This window comes from Sturnus vulgaris, chromosome 13 (assembly GCF_052056855.1).
Source record: "Sturnus vulgaris isolate bStuVul1 chromosome 13, bStuVul1.hap1, whole genome shotgun sequence".
Classification (NCBI taxonomy): Eukaryota; Metazoa; Chordata; class Aves; order Passeriformes; family Sturnidae; genus Sturnus; species Sturnus vulgaris.
In genome coordinates, this window is record NC_142255.1 from 11,498,489 (window position 1) to 11,519,010 (window position 20,522).

The 20,522-nt window shown below is 39.9% G+C and overlaps 1 protein-coding gene across 5 annotated transcripts in view; it reads left to right on the forward strand.

Moving 5' to 3' along the window:
- Positions 1-20,522, forward strand: part of ADAMTSL3 (ADAMTS like 3) — a 172,788-nt gene continuing 152,266 nt past the window's right edge. Inside the window, exons 1-2 of one of the 5 annotated variants that reach the window (XR_015806521.1) lie at positions 1-138; positions 2,058-2,149. Coding sequence is in view for 4 of the 5 variants with exons in the window: in XM_088172562.1 (XP_088028688.1) it covers positions 2,069-2,149 (81 nt within the window). In the remaining variant the exon portion in view is untranslated. Of the gene's footprint in view, positions 139-191; positions 392-751; positions 881-2,054; positions 2,150-20,522 lie in introns of those variants that run through there. The other 4 variants (XM_088172562.1, XM_088172565.1, XM_088172564.1 and 1 more) reach the window with 4 other exon arrangements.

A 20,522-nucleotide genomic window follows, 5' to 3' on the forward strand; every position in this document is an offset into this window, starting at 1 on the left:
AAACTCTTCATCGGTTATGTTTAGTTCACTGGAGCATATTTTTAACTTCAGTGGCAGGGATCAGAGCCCTTTCTCTACGTGCTGCTCTTAGCGGACTCGACGAAAGCTTGGAACATCACTGGAAGCCGTAGTGCAAAGGTAGAGGATTTTGGCGTTCCTGTTTAGCAACTCGAAGCTCAGAGGGGGAACGAGAGCAAAGCCGTCGTATGAGACATATTCGCCAGATTTACAGTAGGAAACCTAAAAATATTGTAGAGGGCAGCATGATTAAAGACCTACTCGGTGTGCGAGCAGATTTGCAGCTGTATAGTGAGAGTTACTTGCAGATGAGACACAGGATGGTTGTGGTTTTGGAAGCTGCTTTGCATCAGATTCGGGGGCTGACTTCACGGTAGCTTTTGCCCCTCGGGGGAAGACGAACCACTTGGTCCCGGGCTGCCGGGGTCTCGGCCCCCCGACATCGGAGCGTCGCCAGTGCCGCCGCAGCCGGGAGGGGGGAACGGGTCCGCTTGGCCGCCCGCCCGCTCTGGCTCGCCGGGGAGGCAGAGGCTGCGCGGGGGGTGCCGAGCGAGCGGCGGAGCGGGGGTCGGGCCGGGCCGAGCCGGGCCCCGCGCCGCAGGTGGAGGCGCCCGGGCGGCTCCGGCCGGGGCCGGGCTGCGGCGGGCGGGCGGGGGCGGCCCGCTGCCAGCAGCCTGTAGGACCTTGGCTGAGGCGCGGCGGTGGGCTGGAGCCTGGCCTGAGGGAGGGGCCGCCGCTCGCGGGGCAGGATGCTGCATCCCCGGTGCCGTGACAGGCGAGGCTCTCCCGTGCGCCGGCGGTGCCCGGCCCGCTCCCCGCCGCCCTCCCGGCCCCGCTGCGCGCTCCCCGCCGGCCGCACCAGGTGGGTGAGCTCGGCGGCCGCCCGGGGCGGGCAGGGCAGGGCACGGCAGCCCCCGAGTTTCTGCCCCGACCCGGCTCCCTCGGCCGCCGAGCCGGGGTCGCTCCGGAGGAGTCTCCGGGAGGGCGCGGGTGCTCGAGGAGCCCAGGCACCGGCACCTGGGAAATACCGGAGCCTGGTGTGCTCGGCCACTTGGGGCTCTCGGCATGCCTGGACAAGGGGGGAAAAAATAAGTCTTCCTTCTTTTATTGTCATAGTTGATACTTTCGAATGACAAAAGCATCCAGGAGTGCTAATGATTTTGGGAGGTGGAGAACTTTAGGATGTTTTTGGAGGGAGGGAATAAAGCGCTTCTTTCTGTAAGGAATCTTAATTATGTTCAGTTGAACAGGTGCAAGAACTGTTTGGCTAGATGGCTTTCCTTTGGGATGCTTGCGTTTTTAGAAAGTAGCACTTTATTTGAAGAAGTTTGCATTCGCTGTGGGACTTGGCAAACTTGTGGGGTGGTGGCTGAGGGGAGGGAGCGCTTTTTGTGTGAATCTGTGTGTGGGTGCATGAAACTTGCACTGTTTTGAGATCGTTCTGGTAGTAAGGTAATAAGGTGTGTTGACACGTGGATTTAATACAATTAGTAGTATTATTACATGATGGAATTTTGGGCAATTTTAAATTGACAAGCCCATGCTGGCCTTTTAATTTTGATGATCACTAAATTAATGGATTTTTTTTCTTTTTGCCCTAAACTGATTAAGCCCTGATTGTTTAGTCTCTGAGCTTTCAAAGGCAGTGCAAATGACTGGTGTAATCACAGAGCTGGGCTTTCATCTTTGAGTGCTGGAAAGTACATCAGGAATTTTATGCTCCTTGGATTTTACCTTCTAGACATCAAGATGGGAGGGATTCCCAATTTGATAAATTCTCCTATTCAAGAGATAATCAGGCTTGTCCACTATTGCCAGCTTCCCCGAACCTCTCATTTTGCTCCTTTTCTGTGCCCTAATTGGAGCTGCCTCACCCTGCAGGCTGTGCTCATGGCATGCGCTGCTGCTCTGGCCAGCACAGCGCTCCGGTGTTTGCACTGCACTGCTTCCAGCGGCCGGCCCGCTTTGCTTTAGTCATTGAAATTCTGGCGGAGCCCACTTGATTTGTGTTTGTAACTTGAAACAATTTCTCTCAGCAGAGCCCCAAGGCATGAGGATGGCCAGCCCTAAAGCCACTGGGCTGTCCTGGGAGATCACTTGGCTTGCTTTTGCTCTCTATGCTCATCTACAGGTAGGTAGTGGACTTGTTGTTGTTGTCATTCCTGGTCCTCTATCAGGTGACTTTGAATTACTGTTTTAGAACAGAAAACTGCTGAAGGAGCTACTCTGTAATTAAAAGTCTCCCAATGAGAAGGTTTTCCTTTCACCAAACTTTCAAAGACGTCCATGTGAGAAATGAATATTCTCTCCCTTGCTCATTATATTGTACCTGACTTTATCAAAGGGTGACTGAAGGGGGATCTTGCTAGATGTGTAATGCCATTTCTAGGCAGCACAGCTGCTCTTTGCCCCTGGGAGTTTAAGCACTTGATAAATGTTGAGGTGCTGTAAGTGACAAGGGTTATAGAAATACCTGGATAGAAACATCTAAAGCATTTGGGGGTGGGAAGGTGCCCAAAAAGGTCTTTGCTCCAAGTGTTCAGTGAGTACAGGAACCATGGAGAAAAAAAACCATAGCTGCCATCTGATCTATTGCCTGACACATGAGCCTAATCAGTTCCAAGAGGTGAGTATTTCAAGAAATATGGTGTGCTAGCATGCTGTGGAGATGTTACAGTATGTCATTCTCTATACCGATAGATCCCACAGCACAAAATATTTCAAGGATTCTTCAGTCTAAAATACAAATAAATCAAATAAATCCTTAGAAAAAGATGACTAAATAAACGGAGATTTATTTTTTAAAATAAATAGGAACTTTTTTTTAAGCTTTGTAGTAGTTTTCAACAAAAAAGTTAAGTCTTTAAATAAAATCAGTGTTGTGTACTGTGTGTACTATTGCAATGCTGAGAAGTGGAGCCTGATGTGCTGGGCAGTATATAAACATACATCCTGAAGAGGTTTGAATTGAAGAGCAATACAGCAGACAAAAGTAATATCAAAAGGAGTACGAGGAACTGAGGAGAGTGTACTAGGCTGAGTAAGCTGTGATCAAGTTTATAGTGGACTTTGAGGTTCAAGGTAGTGGGAATGGGCTCCAATGCATCCTCAGCAGCACTGCTGAATGCTGTGAGTGATTTGGCAGGTGATGGACACCTCCTTTCTGTGGATTATGGTTGCAGCTAACCAGTACACTGGTTACTTGAGTAAAGAACTTGCCATTAAAGTAAGAATTTACATCTGTATTAATTGTGCAGTAAAACCACAGTGCATTCAACACATGTCTGAGCAGATAGGGTCACAGTGGGATCTGCTCTTTGCCTGTTTCTTATACAAGGACAAAAACAGATTGGCTGTGCCTGTTCAGCTTGTAATTTTGTGTGCAAACACTTGAGTGATGCTGTAATAACCAGCCCTGTAAAACACTCAGAAAATAGTTCAAGAAGTTCCCTTAATAGTTCTCTTCAAGATGAGGTTAGAAGCTCAGAGAAGGGAAAAGTTAATTTTGTTTTGGTGCCTTTTGGTTATGAAGGGACCGCTTTTTGCCTTTAAAGTATTTTTGTTGTATTTTTTCTTTCATATTTTTCTTATTGCAGAGCTGGAACCAGTAGTGGCATAGTTTCCTCTTCTCCACGAATGGTTTGGCATAGCTTCACTTGTCTCTTTATAATAAAAACAGCCCAAATGCATTGTAGTAATCAATTGGCTATTGTGAGTAGCTTTATGAACACTTCAATCCAGGTCAAATTTTATGGTCTTGATTGTCCTTTAAAATACTGTAATCTGTTTGGCATATTTGAGTCATTAGCACTTAACCCCAATCTTGTAGGAGGCCTTTTTGCTCCTGAGTTTTAGGTGTTTTATCACAATTTTAGGCACATTAAAGATATTTTATATTATTTAACATAACATTTTTGGTATCCAATAACCATTAATTCTTTAATTGGTTGCTTGAGGCCATGCTAAATGGACCACACACAGTCATTTTACCCTAATATTGTACCATAACTTCCACTTTTGTTGTTTTTGGCTATTAAAGTGCTTATGTCTGGAGCTAATCAATTAGAAACAATTGGATGCTGGGCAAGGTCACAAGTCTATGTCATATCACTTAAGTGCAATTGATTAATTTCATCCTGCTTGAGGCAGGTACAGAATAAAAAAAATGACCATTTAAAAAGAATGTGGTGGGAATGTGGTATGAATGTAACGCAAAGAAAACTTTAACATGAGAAGTTGTGAAAAAGAGGTAGCTGTTCCTGAGAAGCAGTGGAACTTAACTTTGGTTATAGCAGTCCTTTCTGATTCTCCACAGCATGGTAACCAGCAGTGTGGCATTTAGCTGGGCTCCAAATTTCTCTCTGCTCTTGCAGATGTGCTGTGTCTCAAATTTGACAAAATTATTTTGCCAATGGCAAATTACTTGCTATACTAGCAGGCATAGTAGGTAAATTAGGTTATCAGTAGGTAAATTACTACTAGGTGAATTAGGTTTCCTAGGATAACCCTGGGAATAGTTTACCCCTGAGTATTTTTGAGCTGCCTGATGGTTAAATCTGCTCTGTGACCAAGAGCAGTGACCTAAATCACTCAGGAAGAGATAACTTAGGGGTAAAGTTTGGCCATGTTCTTTTGCAAATACAGAGCTGACCTTTTCTTTTATGTGACAATATAAATGAAATTAATGGAACTGCATTAGTCTAAAGCTAGTGGTAATACAAGCAGATTACATATGTATGTTTTTCTTGAAAACAAACAAGATACTCGTCTATCAAATGGTAGCAGCAACATGGAATAACTCATTGTTTCTAAAGATTTAAATGATGGCTCTATCCAAGAAGTTACTGTATTCTACAGATTTTGTGTATTTGGGAATACTACATCCTTAGCCTTGAATTTATTGCTAAATGTTGTTTAAAAGGCTCCTCATTTTCCCTCACATTGTAGCAGGAGAGCTATTAATTCTACAGATTTTAGGAGTTGGTTAAGCTAACAAAGTAGAAGTGTCCAAGCCCAGTTCTGCTGTTTTGAAGTGATCTCTTGAGTACACATTGCTTCATATTGGTAATTGAAAAGGCAGGATGTTCAGCCTGGTAACCAACTCTTTCTTAACCTTGTGATGATATTTTATTACACCATTCAGCTAGATGCTGTTATATTTGTTATGATATGTATGTGGGACTGTATATCTTTATAGTCTTACTAATGGATTACTGGCAGGAAGAAATGATGGCTAGCAGATTTGTATGGGCAAATATATATCAAGAATTTAACACATGGATTCATTTTAGATTTATTCTCTGGTATGTTGTTTCCAAATCAGGAATACACTGACATTTTCTTAGGTTCCTATAGTCCAAATTAAACCCTCTACAAGTCAGTACATTTTGCCTCCAAAGACCATGGGGTTGGTAATGTGTGCAGAGGGAGTAAGAGCAAAGACACCAAGTCTGGATATTTAAGAAGCATTAGGTCTTGATTTCTATGGAAGGGAAAGTTTCATAGGTCATAAATTCATTCAATAAACTGTTGGTTGCTTCCATGATTTATGTTCCTGCAATCCCTGCCTGCATTATGGTCTTTTCTAACTATCTGTGATATTTTGGAAATGAAAGATATACATACTGAAAACATTATTGTCTTCAAAATGATTCTGCCATAACCAATCTGCCAAAAACTACCAACATAGTAAATGTCTTTAAGGCTGAGCTTTGCAAGGCCAAAAATCTGATGTCCATTATATGACATAGTGGACTTGGAGACCATCTTTGTGGAAAACCCTTGGATTATGGTTTTACAGTCACTGAATGTTTTGCACACTGATGTCCAGAAAATAGATTATGAGCTACATGCCATGCAACATTGTTAAGTCTCCAGTAACCTTGATCAGAAATGCCAGGGTGAGATTGGCAAGCCTTGAGTTAAATTTGAAGCAGTTTCTGTAGGCAGGTGCCAATTCTGCACCCATCTGGAGTTTTGCCATCAGCCTCAAAAGGCCTGTGGTTTTATTCTTAGTGTGAAGATTGAGTTGCTGCTTCTAAAGACAAATAACACATCTGAGACTCTGTACAAGTATTCTGACTGAAAATATTCATTGCTATTGACAAGGTTGCAACTCAGTGACTGCATTACCAGAGAACTTATGTTTAAGTTTCTGAACATGCTTTAAATTTATGACTGATAATGATTGCTCAGCCAGTGCTCATAGAATCTGAACTGCTGTTGCCCTCAGTTTACAATCCAATAGTGGAATTGCCTGAAAAATTGATGCATGTGTCTTGTGACTTGAGACACAAACTATGTATGAATACTTACTTTTTAAAATGTGTCATAAAAAATTAGTCTGCTATGGGAGAGGACTAAGAGTACAGATGTCATCAATGAAGGCACCCCTTAACTATCTAAGTTATTTGTTATGATGATAATTTCTCATGAAGTTACAACTAAAAGTTGGACAGAAATTCTCAGATCAGTTGTGTGTAGAGCTGCAATTTTTTGTTTACAAAACCAGATATCTAAGAGTCTGGTACACTTAGAGAAGCCTCTAGAATAGGAATAATTTCTAGCAACTGCCCGTGGCTTCTAATTTCTCTTCAAAGAGTAGTCAAGAAAGGAAAGAATAGCTCTAGGATGATCTTTGGTTTAGAAGACATTTGAATGCTTAGTCACTGATAATTACTCATTCAGGTCTGTTTGGTGCAGCTGCATCCTTCATATTCCTTACCAAATTGGGGCATAAACAGCACTGAGGTGGCAGTTTTGCACAGTGCACCAAATTCCATTCCTGCCTTTGCATCACAGAAAAAGTACATGATTGATTGTACTGATATTAAAGCTCTTACTCTCCATCCAGAATTCAAGATTTAGCCATTCAAAATAATGCATTTTGCTTCAAAAGAACATGCATTTTAAAATTTGAGTCCTTTTTATTTGCTGTTACTTCTATAACCTGTAGGTCTACGTAGTTGTTTTTGCATTCAGTTTTTGGATTTGAAGCTATTCTTTAAATATTTCTGCTTGCTCACCTGAATCCCCAGGAGCTCCAATATGGCTTGCAGTCAAATAGTAAAGTGAATTCAGGGATCGTGGAAGCAGATTCATAACTGTGCCTCTGTAGTTGTTGGTATTGTAAGTCTGTGCAAGAGATCTCAGGTATAAGTTATATCATATTGTGCAAATTTTGTACTCCAGTCCAATCTGAATGTTATTACAGTTTTATACAGTTAATAATACTGATGATAATTCTGTGGCTGTGAACAGTCCAATACAGTCACACTTGAACAATTCCAGTGTAATTCTTATTAGGCAAAACGGGGACAGTTTGTGCATAGTGAAAGAATGGTCTTGTTTTTGAAGTACAGTTTGATAGTGAGCACAGCATTCCAGAAAGGACATTGGATATAGCCATGGCAACTCCAGAGAGACTACTCAGACCCACACAGGAACAGCACTGCAGTTCTGATATGCTCTGTGCACTCACTTTATTGTCAGAGATAGACAATAACTCCTTTACGTTTTGAAATCATGCACATAACTTCCTTTCCTGTAAGGGGAGAACTTGATATTGGCTGAAGACTTCAGACTGTCAAGTGCTCTTGCATTTAAGGGTCAGATTTTCAAAATGCCCTCACTCCAACTTGTAGGAGGAAGGACATTTCTATGAACTCCTTTTTTGGACGACAGCCACACAAGAGTGATAAATTAATGCAGATAGAGCAGTATTTTCAGAAGGGTTTGAGAGGTCTTTGTTTTGATGACTTTCAGTAAGACCTGAGACATTGAACACAAACACTGTCAAGCACTCAATTGCATTGGTAAGTGCTTAGCTGGATTTTTCTAAACAAGGTAAATTTCAATTAACCTAACGGGAGCCAGGCATTAGGTGCCTTAGGCACTTCTAAAAGGTCTGGCTAAGTATTTTTCATGGTATTTAGCTGATTAACCCAAAACTTTCACCCTAAAAATTCTTTTGGAATAATAGGTTTCTGGTGTGTAGATTCTAGTACTCAAGTGTATATTTGATAATATTTGAGAAGTGCAAGTACAAGTGTCATGTGTTTATAAAGGGAGGGCAGTTTTTGAGAACTTGGCCTAATAAATCCCTTCCAGACAGCATGTTACATAAAGTGTTTAGCAACAATGTTATTTCTGTTTCTAATTTTGTATTTATTAGATTTAACATCATTATGGAGGGAAAATGGGAACAACATTTTCAGTCTGTTTTGAGAAATGTGGTTTCCAAGAATTGTCAGTTTGTCATACTTCTGGATGCACTAGAAACACAGTGAATGCAAGTTAGCTCAACAAAATTGTGAAACAATATTTAAACTGCTTTTATGATTGCAGTTACTAGATTGTTGCTGTATGCTAATGGTTGTCATTGGTGTCCTGGTGGGAGGTCCCAATGGTTAATGAGGCTGATTTGTAGCATTAAATAAGGGGAATATTTGTTTATATGTAGAATCATGTATTTCTGTGTTTATGTAATGGTGGTTTTTCTGTCATCAGGTGCTTTGCCAAAAATTGAAGCTGCCTAAAATTTATAGGCTGCAGTATCCTGTTAGTACATACAAGCAAAACAGGGCAACATTTACAGTGTGTGTAGGTGAAAGGACCTGTAGAAGCTCACTGCGTGGTAAATCAAGGTGTAGAGGAGAGTTTTAGTTGCCTGATCTCCTGCCTTGTAGAACCAATGAAATGAGGTGATATGGACACACCTGCACTGCTACAGAATGTGAAGAGTGAGGGATTGTGTTTCCTCAGTCTCTGGCAATAAGTATTTCCTGGCCTGCACCTTGCTGAAGCTCAGAGAAGATTGCAGGAACTGGCTGTATTCCCAGCTGGCTGATTCAGCAAGAAATTAACTCCAACCCCTGTTTTTGTTGCAATTTCCCTGCTTATATACATGGCTGTTCCAGGGTATCCAGGGCATGGAGAGATGTGAAGGGGTGGGTACTGGTTCTGATGAATTCAGATTTGCCTCTTCTGATGGACATTTTCTTTTCTTTCTGAATACTGCAGCCTCTTGTGGTGTAGCAGTGGTGTGGAAGCAGAAGGCTAAACAAGCTCAATGCTCTCTGTGGATGTATAACAAATGAAATATGCTAATATATGATTTGTCTTCCTCTCCTGAGAATCTTCTCTTATTAGATGATTTCAAGGTCTCATTACTCATTTGGTGTTTTGTTTTGTTGAGTTTTCAAATACTTTTAAACTGTTCCCTGGTTGAGTAGCATGGATGTTGGCTGAAAAACCCAATAGCACAATAGTGTCTTGAGTATTGTCTGCTTGCTAGGTAATATCCTAGTTGTAAACTGCCAGGTACATGCAGAATATTATGAATTCTTTCAGCTGATCTCATCAACACTTGTGTTGAAAGCAGGACAGAGAATACACCTAACCCTGGAGAGATGGGCTGTGTGTGCTGCATGCTATGTAGGAGATTTTGCTAAAGCCACTAACTGGTAAGACTGCTTGAACAGGCTCTGGTTTTGTCCCCTGATTTTTTAACTTTATTTATATGAATATAAGGTGCTTTGTGTGACTAACAAATTACATGTTTCCTCTAGACTGGTGATTCTCAGGTAAATGTTTCCACAGAACAGCAGTTAACAGTGCTATGTGAATGTTAGGAAATGCTATGAAAGGGAGGTGTAAGACAAAGCAGGGAGTATCATCCTATCCCTGTGCTGGTACACTGGATACACTTCAGATCTCTTTATTAATGGGGTGGAAAAGTAGGGCAGGAATCCTGGTAAATTTTTTCAGGGTAAGAACTGAGTGCCTTTAAATAAAACTACTAGGAGGGAGATTGAAAACAATGAAATGTGAGTTTCTTCCATGTAATGATGATGATATTTGACTTCTTCCCATATTTTGTGAGCAGAAGGTTACATGGATGTCAGGGGAGACAGGATGAGTACTGGGAAGATCCACTTCACAGTACTAAATGGATGAACCCCAGCAGGCTGGGAAGGTCAGTCTAGGAAAATATTTCAGCATTCTTGCTCTGGACATGCTGTTTGGGTGTCCAGTTACTGGCTGCTGTTGGAAGCTGATAGACTGTATGGTTCCTTGGTCTGAATCACTTCAGCTGTTCCTAGGTCATTTTGGTGTTCCTTGGGGCAACACTTGAGCACCATTGAACTAGAACCAGTTCTAGATATACTGTCACTTATGAATCAGCATTTAGAAATTAACAAAGAAATGCATGCTTTAATATCCAGGAGTATCTGGACAATTGTCCTGGACATGAGAACTTGCTCTAAACCTGAATGGGTGCCTACATTCTGAGCTTCTTTGTGTCTGCCAGAAATATTTTTTTATTTTCCTATTGTTGTTAATTTTTTTAATGCAAACATTTTTAGGATGTTTCTGATAGATTTTCAAATGTTAGAATTTTAGAATTATTTTTCAATTAATTGCTGGAATAGCTTCTTGTTTTTAAACAAACACTAGTATTTTCTTGAGGAAGATAAATAGAGACACAGCTTCTGATATTTTACTAAATATGGCTTGGCTTAAGTTCCACTTTCATTATGTGATCAGTCCTTCTGTAAAACACAAATATTCCAGACATTTTCCCTGTATGAGACAGTACTTGCCTTCCCCTCAGTTTGAAACTGCACACCCAAATGCTTTTCCCTTTCCTTTTCCTTCCTCTTTCAGTTAAATTTGGAACACAATAGGTTGGTTAAAACTATAAAGAAAACCTCCAGAATGCTATCTTAACATGTGGGGTTTTACCATGCAGCTGTTTATCTTCTGCTAGGAGGGAACTATAAATGTATTTTAAATGCCAGGAGCTGGGCTTAAAATGCCATTAGTTATCTGGTGGGAATAGATTTGAAAATTAGTAAGCAATTAGATCAGTGGGCAAATACATTTTACTTAATGTTGTAAGTCTCATGAGCCTTTCCAATATCCTGTTAGCACCACCTGTTCTTAACACCCAACCTTTTAAAGCTTTTCCCTTATGCAGTGTGACAATGAAAGGGAAAATTTTGTTTAACTCATAAATAAAAATCAGTATTTTAATTAAAAAAACCCCAACTTGCATGATTCCTCCAAGGGAAACAGAGGTGTTCTTGGAACATTAAGCTTTTCTTGGAGAAAATTTCTTCCTGTAGATAACCATCTTGAGAAGGGCCTTAGTTGGGATACCAAAACATGTGGGTTTTGTTCTAATCTTTTGAACTTGCTTGAATTATGTCCTTAGCAGACATCAATGATGCATTTGTTTACAAATGTTTATTTTTCTTGCAGAATTTAGACCTCTGTGAGCTATCTGTAATGTGTCACATAGATGCCACTACTTAGAAACAGGGGAAATGTAGGAATTACAAAGTTTCTTTTTCACTATTTCAAATGTTAAAGCCAGTCTTTGAGAACACTGAAGAAAAGACCTCGTCCTCTTCAGCTGTACTGTTGAGTGTTTCATCATTCCTTGTCTGCCAAAATCTCACTTGAAATCAGTGATAATATGAGGGCTCCTGTACTCCAGGCATTGGAAGATCTCAATTCTGGAAAAGATCCTTCATGAGATTCCTGTGCCACAAGTGAGATCTTATTTTGTAAAATTCAGGCTTTCTACTTCAGCAGTACAGCATTCTGCACTTGAGTAACAAGTGGAGTCTGCAAGCACTTTGCCTGAGACATGAGTGGGAGTTTTTCTGGAGTAAGACCTGCCCATAGGAAGCAAACTGAAGCTGAATTTTATTAGTGCTAACTAGCTGGCTATCATATTCCCTGTTGTGTGGTGTGAATCAGTCCATCTCTTCATTATATAACTGCTAAGGACAGATGGCATTTAGAATGTTGCCTGCAGCTGTTTTCTTGAAAAATGGCTGTAGTTGCCTCTCTGGAAAAAAAAAAAAAAAAGCAGAGATAATAAAAATAATTTTCTTGTTGCTTTTAAACCTTGCAAAAATGGAAGTGATTTGCATTTTTTATATGTCACTTTTTTATTGTGTGTCACTGAAGACCATTTTATCAGGTGTTATGGCCCATCCCTGTTGACAGGAATTCCTCTGAACTGCTGTAGAGAGAAACATCAAAACTGGTCCTTAGAGCATGTGCATTGTTTTTCAGGAGAACTGAAGCAGAACATGGAAACTAATTTTTTTACAAATCAGTGTGGCTTTTTGCCAGAATTATTATCTTCAGAAGATGTCTCTGAGCCTTTTAAGGAGTTGCACTCTTCACTGAATGATGCAGTTCTGAGGGTGAAAAGATGGAGACATGAGTACACTACCAGCGAGGAAGACAGAGCTGATTTCTACATGTAGCAGCATTTTGTCTGTGCATATGAAAATTGACATCATGGTGTAGGAATGTTGACCGTGTTTTGCATTTTGCTAGCTGCACTTTCTGGAAATCATGTGTTTCAAAGGGAGTTTTCAATTTTTATAAGTCTTTGCTTCCATATTAGCCCAGTCTTATTTTGAATGTAGACTTGAACTATGAATAAAATTTAACTCATGGAGTAAGATTCCTCTGGCACATAATGTGAATGAATTATGCAAATGTTAACTAGTAATGTGCATGTCTGGGTCAGAATAGGCAAAGCCAATCTTTAGGTTCCGCTGCTACCACTCAACATTGTCTTATTCTGTTCAAGAATGCCTTATTCTGAGAGCAAGGATGCTGAGTTTGGCTGATCTTCTCTCAAGAAAAGCTGCACTAAGTGTGGAGAACGTTTAGCTGGCTGCACAAAACCAATCCTTTGGTTGTGGGAAATTTCCACGAATGTGATTTCTTAGTTCCAGATGGGTCTGTGAAAGAATTGAGCTGAGAAGTGAAGAAAAAAGACTAACAACAATGAAAAAAGTGGCACTAGCTCTTCATCTGGAGAGTAATCATTCAGATAAAACTGGCAAAGTTCAATTAGATTATCTTTCAATAATGGGCTGGCCTCTCTCTTTGACCTTCATAATCCAATTAATTTTCCCAGAGTTATATGTTATGTAGAAAGTTGGCAACCCGAGTTTCCCATGTCATCAACTCTATCCAGTCCCCAGAGAAAGAGTTTTTTAAGTGCAACATCCTCACACCTGCTAGTTCTTCCTCAGCTCTGCCCAAAATCAGACTGCTCTGAACACCTTCATGAATTTATTCCATGTTACTGAAGCAATTTACTAACTTTAATAATGGGATTCCCCAGCTGATAGAAGACAGATCCAGTCCCATTAACCTGTTCTTGTAATGAAGGACCCAGTTCTTTTTTCAGTGTCTGGGATAGATAGATTTGCATGAGTTAGACATCTGTATTCTGAGAAATTACATCTGCATCTTTAGGTGAAATCGAAAGTACCTAGTACCTGTCAGAGTCTATTCCTTTGCCTGCAGAGAAAAGTTAACACATTTTTTCATGAGCAGCATTTAACAACCCTAGAAAAATACAACTCTGCTTCAGGTGTGCAATGTCTCAATTCACTGCTGAGGTTTTAAATTTTGTTCCTATGTGTATGCTATAGGGAAATAGGTGTGTGTGTATAGCATATGTGATTGCACTAACAAAGTCTCAGGCAAATTGAGATTATCTTTACCTGAATTTTAGTCTGGATTAAGTGTTAGAAAGCTGTAGGTTCCTGATGGACTCTTCCCTACGTATAAGTTACAGTGCTGCTGCATAAAACAGTGATTTAACCCAGCATTATTTTTAGTTGAGAAATTAGACACAATCAGAGCTCTTTGCACAGCTGAATAAGAATATGGGTTGAGGAAAATGAGGAATGATGCTTCATGTTGAAGGGTGATGCATTTTTCTAGGCTGAATACCTGCTCTGGGACTTACAGTGACATGATAGCTTTTGTAAAATAGGGGCCTGTTTGCATGATTTTTTTTTTAATAAAGTGGCTTAGAAAAAAAGTCCTGCTCGGAGCTGCATAATTAACATCAGATAGGTCAGAAATAAGGCATGGAGCACCTGAGTATAAATAAAATTTAGATTTCTGGGGACATTCTTGATTCTAATGGATCTTGCTTTCAGCAACTTATTACTCTATGCAGGTATTTGTTTTGAAATTTGTCCAGTTCTCTTCTTTGATACTGGTTCTGTTCAGCTTTTAAAATGCTGGTGGAGCTCGTTTGTGTCTACTGCTCTTTTTGGAGAGCTGCCCTAGCAGTGCAGCTTCTATGGGCTGGCACTCCCAGAGGATCTCTGCTGCACAAGGGGTTTTTCCCTCTAGATTTTTGTGGGGGTTGCTGAGGTCCTCAGCTCTTCCCCAAGGCTCTGGAGCTGCAGATGCCCCTCAGAGGGGTCAGTGCTGGCTGCTCTGAAGGGCACAGAGGAGCTTGTGCTTTTCAGAGGCATGTGAACTGCATTGCAAGGCTCTCACCTAGCTGACATTTTCCTATGTCTTTGTAATGTTGAGTCTGTGTTTTTTTGTTTTTTTTATTTGCCAACTGTGAAAAATTTAATGATTAGTCTTAATATTTCATCAGAACATTTCCACATAACCAGTTATATTTCAAATAGATCTCAAATGTTCAATTATTAATTGTTATGATACCTACCTATGACTTTTATTGTTTATTTCTAGAATCTGATTTCAAGTAGAGCAAGAACTGTACAAGCTTTATTGTTAGGGGTGAAATTTAAACTTTATTGGGATTAAGTGTTTAATAGTATAATTTGCTGCATATGTTGCAAATACAAGCTGCTATGAATAGATCCTCTGTAAAAAAACAAGCATTTGATATGTTATGTATGGACTTAAATCCAATATGCTGTTAGCTTTAACTAAAGGAAATTATAAGAAGAGATTTACAGAGGAGGGTTTATTCTATTAACTTGAATTTCTTTAAAACGTTTCTTAACTGAAGTTGAATTTGGTTTCTGTATTTTGACTTTGTTTAAAATGTGCTGTACATATAACTTCCTCTGTTCCTTGAATATTATTCTGAAAATAGTACAAATTGGCTGTTTTTCATCTACATGAGAGGAGAAAAATATAATTAGTAGCAGTAGGTGGATTATTTATTTAAGTGGAGTGCCTTGATTTTCTATTTGTCCACTCACAGTAGACTTGAGAATTTAAGTACAAAGTTTCCTGTTATGTTACTAGATTTTTTAAGATGTAATTTCTATACCTTATAAAGAGCTATGAGGGAGACCCTAATTTTCCTACATGTCTTTGGCCCCCAGCCTCCTAGGAAGTAGTAGTACAGAACACACTGATTTAGAATAGGTACTGGTTTGCATTCTTATGACTTTGAGATAATTTGGAATGACTGTGTTTGTAAATGGCAGAAATGAAGAGCTTTGGACTATTTTGAGATCTAGAGACCATATTAAATCTTCTTGGCCTAGAACTTTTGGAGATTTAATTATTGCCCCACACTTCCTTTTAAAGTGTGTAGCTGCTTCTTTGAGGGTTTTATATAAGTAGGTAATCAGGGTTTCTCTTTAAAATTATTTGTATTTTTTAATAGAATAATTTGCAGTCAGTACCTTTTGTTATTAAAGCTGGAGTAACACAAAATGTGGAAAATTGCTGCATGCATTATCTTAACTCTAAGAAAGAAAAATCATATAGGGAAGGGATAAGTCTCAGTCATTTTTGAATGGTTTTCTGCAGCAGGGCAAAAAATTTTAGACCTTGTGCAATGTGTAGGATTTCCTTCAGCCTTCCCACCAGGAACTATAAAAAGGTTGTATAAAGACACAGAATAATTACAGCCTGAGTCAGGCCAGCAAGTTGGCTTTTTTCACTATAATCATGATAAAAGAACATCTATCTTGGCCAAAAGAACTGGGCTCTGAAATAGAGATGTTCTGGACTGATAATTCCAAGTACAGCCAATCTTGCAGAGAAATACACAGGTTAAGATTTATATTTGGATCTTGTTATTTAAAATGGTTGCTGTTTAGGCTTCTTATAATAGCATTTTACTCTGTGTAGGGTGCAGAGGAAACCAGGCCTGTAAAACGAGCAAATAAAAATAAGAATACTGCCACAGATAACTCCAGCATCACTTAACAGTGAGACTCTTATTGTTTTCAGTTTGCAAAGCAGTGGAGAATGTGAAGAAATGTATAATTATGCAGGATAAGAATGGATCAACTGAATCACAGTAAGATCACAGTATTTCACACCACTGCAAGTTCACCAGATTGTGAAGGTTCCAGCTTCAGTAATTCCTTGTGTCATGGTTGTCTTTAAGTCTGAGAAGTTATAGATGTATAGGGCAAAAGGAATCTTCTGCAATTAAATAAAAGAGCAGATGAATTTATTTCCCTCCCTTTGCACAGTCCATTGTTCTTGGATTCTGTCTGTATTTTGAAAAGTCTTAGAATGCTAAAGACAAACATATGAGAATCTGGAACCATGTTAAAGCTTTAGATACTGAGCTGTTAGGGTTGGCCTCCGAGCTCACATTAGCTTGTACTGGCAAACTAAGAGCTGACTGCGGATAAGAAAATTCAGGGGAGGTTATTGCCACAGATCCTTCCAAAAGTGCTCAGGAATAGTTGAAAAATATTCTGTAGGAATAGTGCCCCTCTGTAAATCTTTAAAATTAAACTATGCTGTCAAGAATTCTGTTTAACCTTAAGTGCAAATGGTAGTGGTAAAAGAGAAGCTGCTAGACATACAAGAGTAGATGATCTTGAACCACTGCTTAGACAAGGGGCATGTATTGAGGACTCCACATTTCCCCTGGCCCTTGCTGGTTTTAAAAGTAGTGAGCAGAGTATCCCGTGTCCTACAAGAGGCATGGCAGTTTTTCAAAAGACAAGATCAAGGAGAAAAATCAAGATTGTGTACTCTTTTAGAATTCAGTATATAAAAGCTGCTTTTGAAAAGCTTTTCCTTAGAAGTCATCCTAATTCTGAGTAAAATAATGGTTCCAGTTGGCTGGAGAAGGAGAGGCTGAATGAGTCTCCTTGTAAAGGATGTCCATGCCATTTAGAGCTGATTGCTCATTTTGCATGCCAGGCAAATGTGTTAAGAGATTTGATTGTACCAGCAGCAACAATAGGAGTCAGTCCCTCCACAGCCTTTACTGTTCAATTAGGAGGGGTTTTCAGTAGCTTGACTACAGTCTGTGCTTCATATTCAGTTGTGGATTTCTAAGTTTCAGCTGCTGGTAGGTTCAGTGAAAAGCCAGTGACTTGGTATCTGCTGAAAATTTGTCACTTCCTCCAGTTAGCGTCTTCAAACTGCAGGTAAAGAGAAGGAAATGACTATTTACCCTACTGTCCATCTGCTATGCCATCATAAACTCCAGAGTGACATTCCGGAGTAAAATTATTCTGTTAAATTTCCTGTAGAAAGATAATCATAATTGGAAGGCAGTGCATGACTTATGACATGTCTCAGTTCATCTGTCCTGGGAACTATCCATTGTACATCCACATCTGCTCCTGTACACCCACACAGGATGGGAAGATATTCCTCCACAGGAAGGTCTTCCGTTCCCTCGGAGTGCAGGTGGTATGTATTGGCAAATCACAAACTGGGGATGTGGGGGCCAAGTTCCCAGAGCAATGCACACAGAGTGAAGCAATTCACTCAGCTGCTCGAATGAGAATACAAGATGAGTGAGTAGGAATACAATCACAGGGCCCATCTTTCCTTCTGTGATAACTGTTTCACTCGCTTCCAGTTGCACTTGAAATATTGATCATTAGAAGACTAAAATGACTATACAATGAGATCAGTCACAAGGAAGACCCTCGGTGCTTAAAATATTTGAAGAAAATGCAGAGCATTTAATAGGGCATCATACATTTTTAAATTCTAAAACTCTAGACAATGTACTGCCTTTGAATTACAGATGTTTCTAAGTGCTGTCTATTTTTTATCCTTTATTTTTTCATTGAATGCTTTCTGTAATAACCTGGATCATTTGAAAATTGCTTAATAAAATTTCTTTGCTGGACATGGAAGATGGGTGATAAAGTTGTACTGTTGAAACTATACTGATTAGAGCAGGCACCCTGTTCTGAATTAGCAGTTTCTATTTTCATTTTATGTCTGACTTGCTCAGCTGTGTCTTTTAACATTTCAGCAATTCTGGTTCATTCAGAGGATTTATTTCATTCTTTCCAGCAGCAGGGCCTGTGTTTATCTTTTCTCACCTCAGTAAGAGCCCTTTCCCCTTCACCGTATCAGTCCTTCAGCATTACTGTACACATTGTATAGAAGAATAAAAATGAGTCATTAAACTAATGACCATTAGTCTTAACAGTTGTCAGTGAACAGATGCCTGCAGTGCCTGTCATGTGAGCTTTTAATTGCTCTGGGGTTTGCTGCTAAAGCAGAGTAATCTAAGTAGTGGCTTATTAGTGAGTGTACATGTGAAATGCTGTCAGTTAATGCTGGTAAATGAGTCGTGACCAGGAAGGGAACAATCTCCAGATTAATGGTATGTCCTCTTACACAGTTGCATTATTTGGGCTTTGTTCAGTTATTGAACCTTTTTTTAGTTAGCATTTAATTTTTAATGCTGCATAGTGTGTCTGGCTTGGTACAACACACAGTTAAAACTTTGCCCTGCTTGAGATGCTTTCACTGGCAAGAGAGAAAGATGAAATATACTGGAATAACCACCCTTTCTCCCTTGCAAAAGTGAGAGGAAGCTGAAAAATGGATGGATCATAAATATCAAGACTGGCATCACTGGACTGAAAGAATAGTTAAGCTGAGATTTAAATACAGCTAAATTAGAGTGCTTGGAGAAGTTGAGTTGCAGTGTTTGAACAGTGGGCCTCAGTCTGGGAAACCATTTCAGCAGTAGCATGTCAGCAGGGAATGATGATAATGGAAGTCACTGTCAATAATCTCAATGTGACAGATGAATGATAAGACTAAAGTAATTTCTTTGGGAAAAAATGGTTTACTATGAAGTAGCATGCTTTGCCTTGTGGTTGGTGTATCAGAATTCTTGACACCAGTAAAGCACAAAAAGCTTAAAACCTTTAGAGTATTTGCAGAAATGTGTTTGAGACTTAGAAACTGCGTGCTATGAACAGTTTCTTTCGGGAATTTCTTTTAAAAATCATGCTGAAACAGGTGTGCACAAGTGGAGGGTGCTTGGCTGAAAGGCATTCACCTCATGTGCCTTATTAATAGCCTTAAACCAACATTCCTACAGCAGAACCATGACCATTTAAATGCTTCCTTATTGTGAAAATGTGCCTGACCAACTCAATGTGCAGGGCTGCTCAGTCCATAAACCCTGCAAAGGGACTTATTGGAATGGAGAAAGAAGAGTAGACAAAGAACTGGGTTAATATCACTAAAATTATCAGAAGTAGTGGAAAACTAACAGTGGAAAAATCACATTTTCCTCACCATATGTTAAATGCATTTGTGTGCTGAGCTGTTGGAAATCCTAAGTGAGCCTGGGAGTGAACATCTGGCTGGGGCATTTCTCTGCAGTCTGGTTTCTTCCAGGTGAGAGAGGATTCGTCAGCTAGAGGTAACAAGGAGGAGAACCTCTTTGATTATTTACACTTTTATTCAGGGTGGTCCGTCTTTGTAAGCAGAATTTTGGGATACACCCCCCTCCAGAGCCCCTCTTTAAAGAAATGTTGACAAGATGGTAGCAAGAGCTCTTGGTGCTCTGCTGAGAAAGGTGGAAAGCAGAGTTACCCCAAATTCTCATTTGGCACTTATGGGACTCTGCAGTCATTGAGAAGCTTTTTGATGGTAGATATTGATTATCAGAAGCTTTCTATCTTCCTGATCTGTCAAAGTCGCTTAGTTGCATGCCCTTTGGGTTCTCCTACTTGAATTTTGGGCTATTGGATCTTTTAAAGAGTTGTGCCAAATATGTATTTTCCTGCTGAGAAATTATTCCAGTTCTTGGTGACTGAGAGTCTGCCTGTTTCCAGATCAATTTCTATTATGAGAATTTGTAGTCCTTTCCAGTAGCAGAACAATTCCATCCATTTCATCTACCTGTTTAGTTCATGATAAACATCACACTGTTGCTGATGACAACGTTGTATAAACAGTATGCAATGAAGAAAAACTACTAGTGTTAGAGCAGCCTTTTCTGGGGGCTGAATACTTGCTGATTTTTCCCTGCCACCTGAATCAGAAGCAGATGGACTGAGATTTAGGGCATGGAGAATACTCCCTGTCATGAGCAATGAAAAGCATGGCAGTGCCCTGCAATATATGATAGTCACTGTTCAGGTTTCCTCACATGACAAAAGTATCTGGTTTTAATTGCACTCATGAACAACTTTAATGTCAAAATCTTCAGCATTTAGCTCTGAAGTGTATAGTGGTTTAGGATTTTTTTTTTTCCCCTAAGTGCCGTGGTTTTAATACCATTCCATCACCCCACACATTTCCCTTCTTTGTGTTTTCATTATGCAACAGGAATTCTCTTAAAAATCTGGATCAGCCACTAGTTCTAGCAGGTGTTTGGCTTCTGAGTGCCAGAGCTTTTTTTCTTCACACAGCTTATGGATGAGAATTTCACTGCCCTTAGGCACAATTTCAACTGAAGTATATGAAAAGTGTGTTACTGTGTCAGTTCAAAT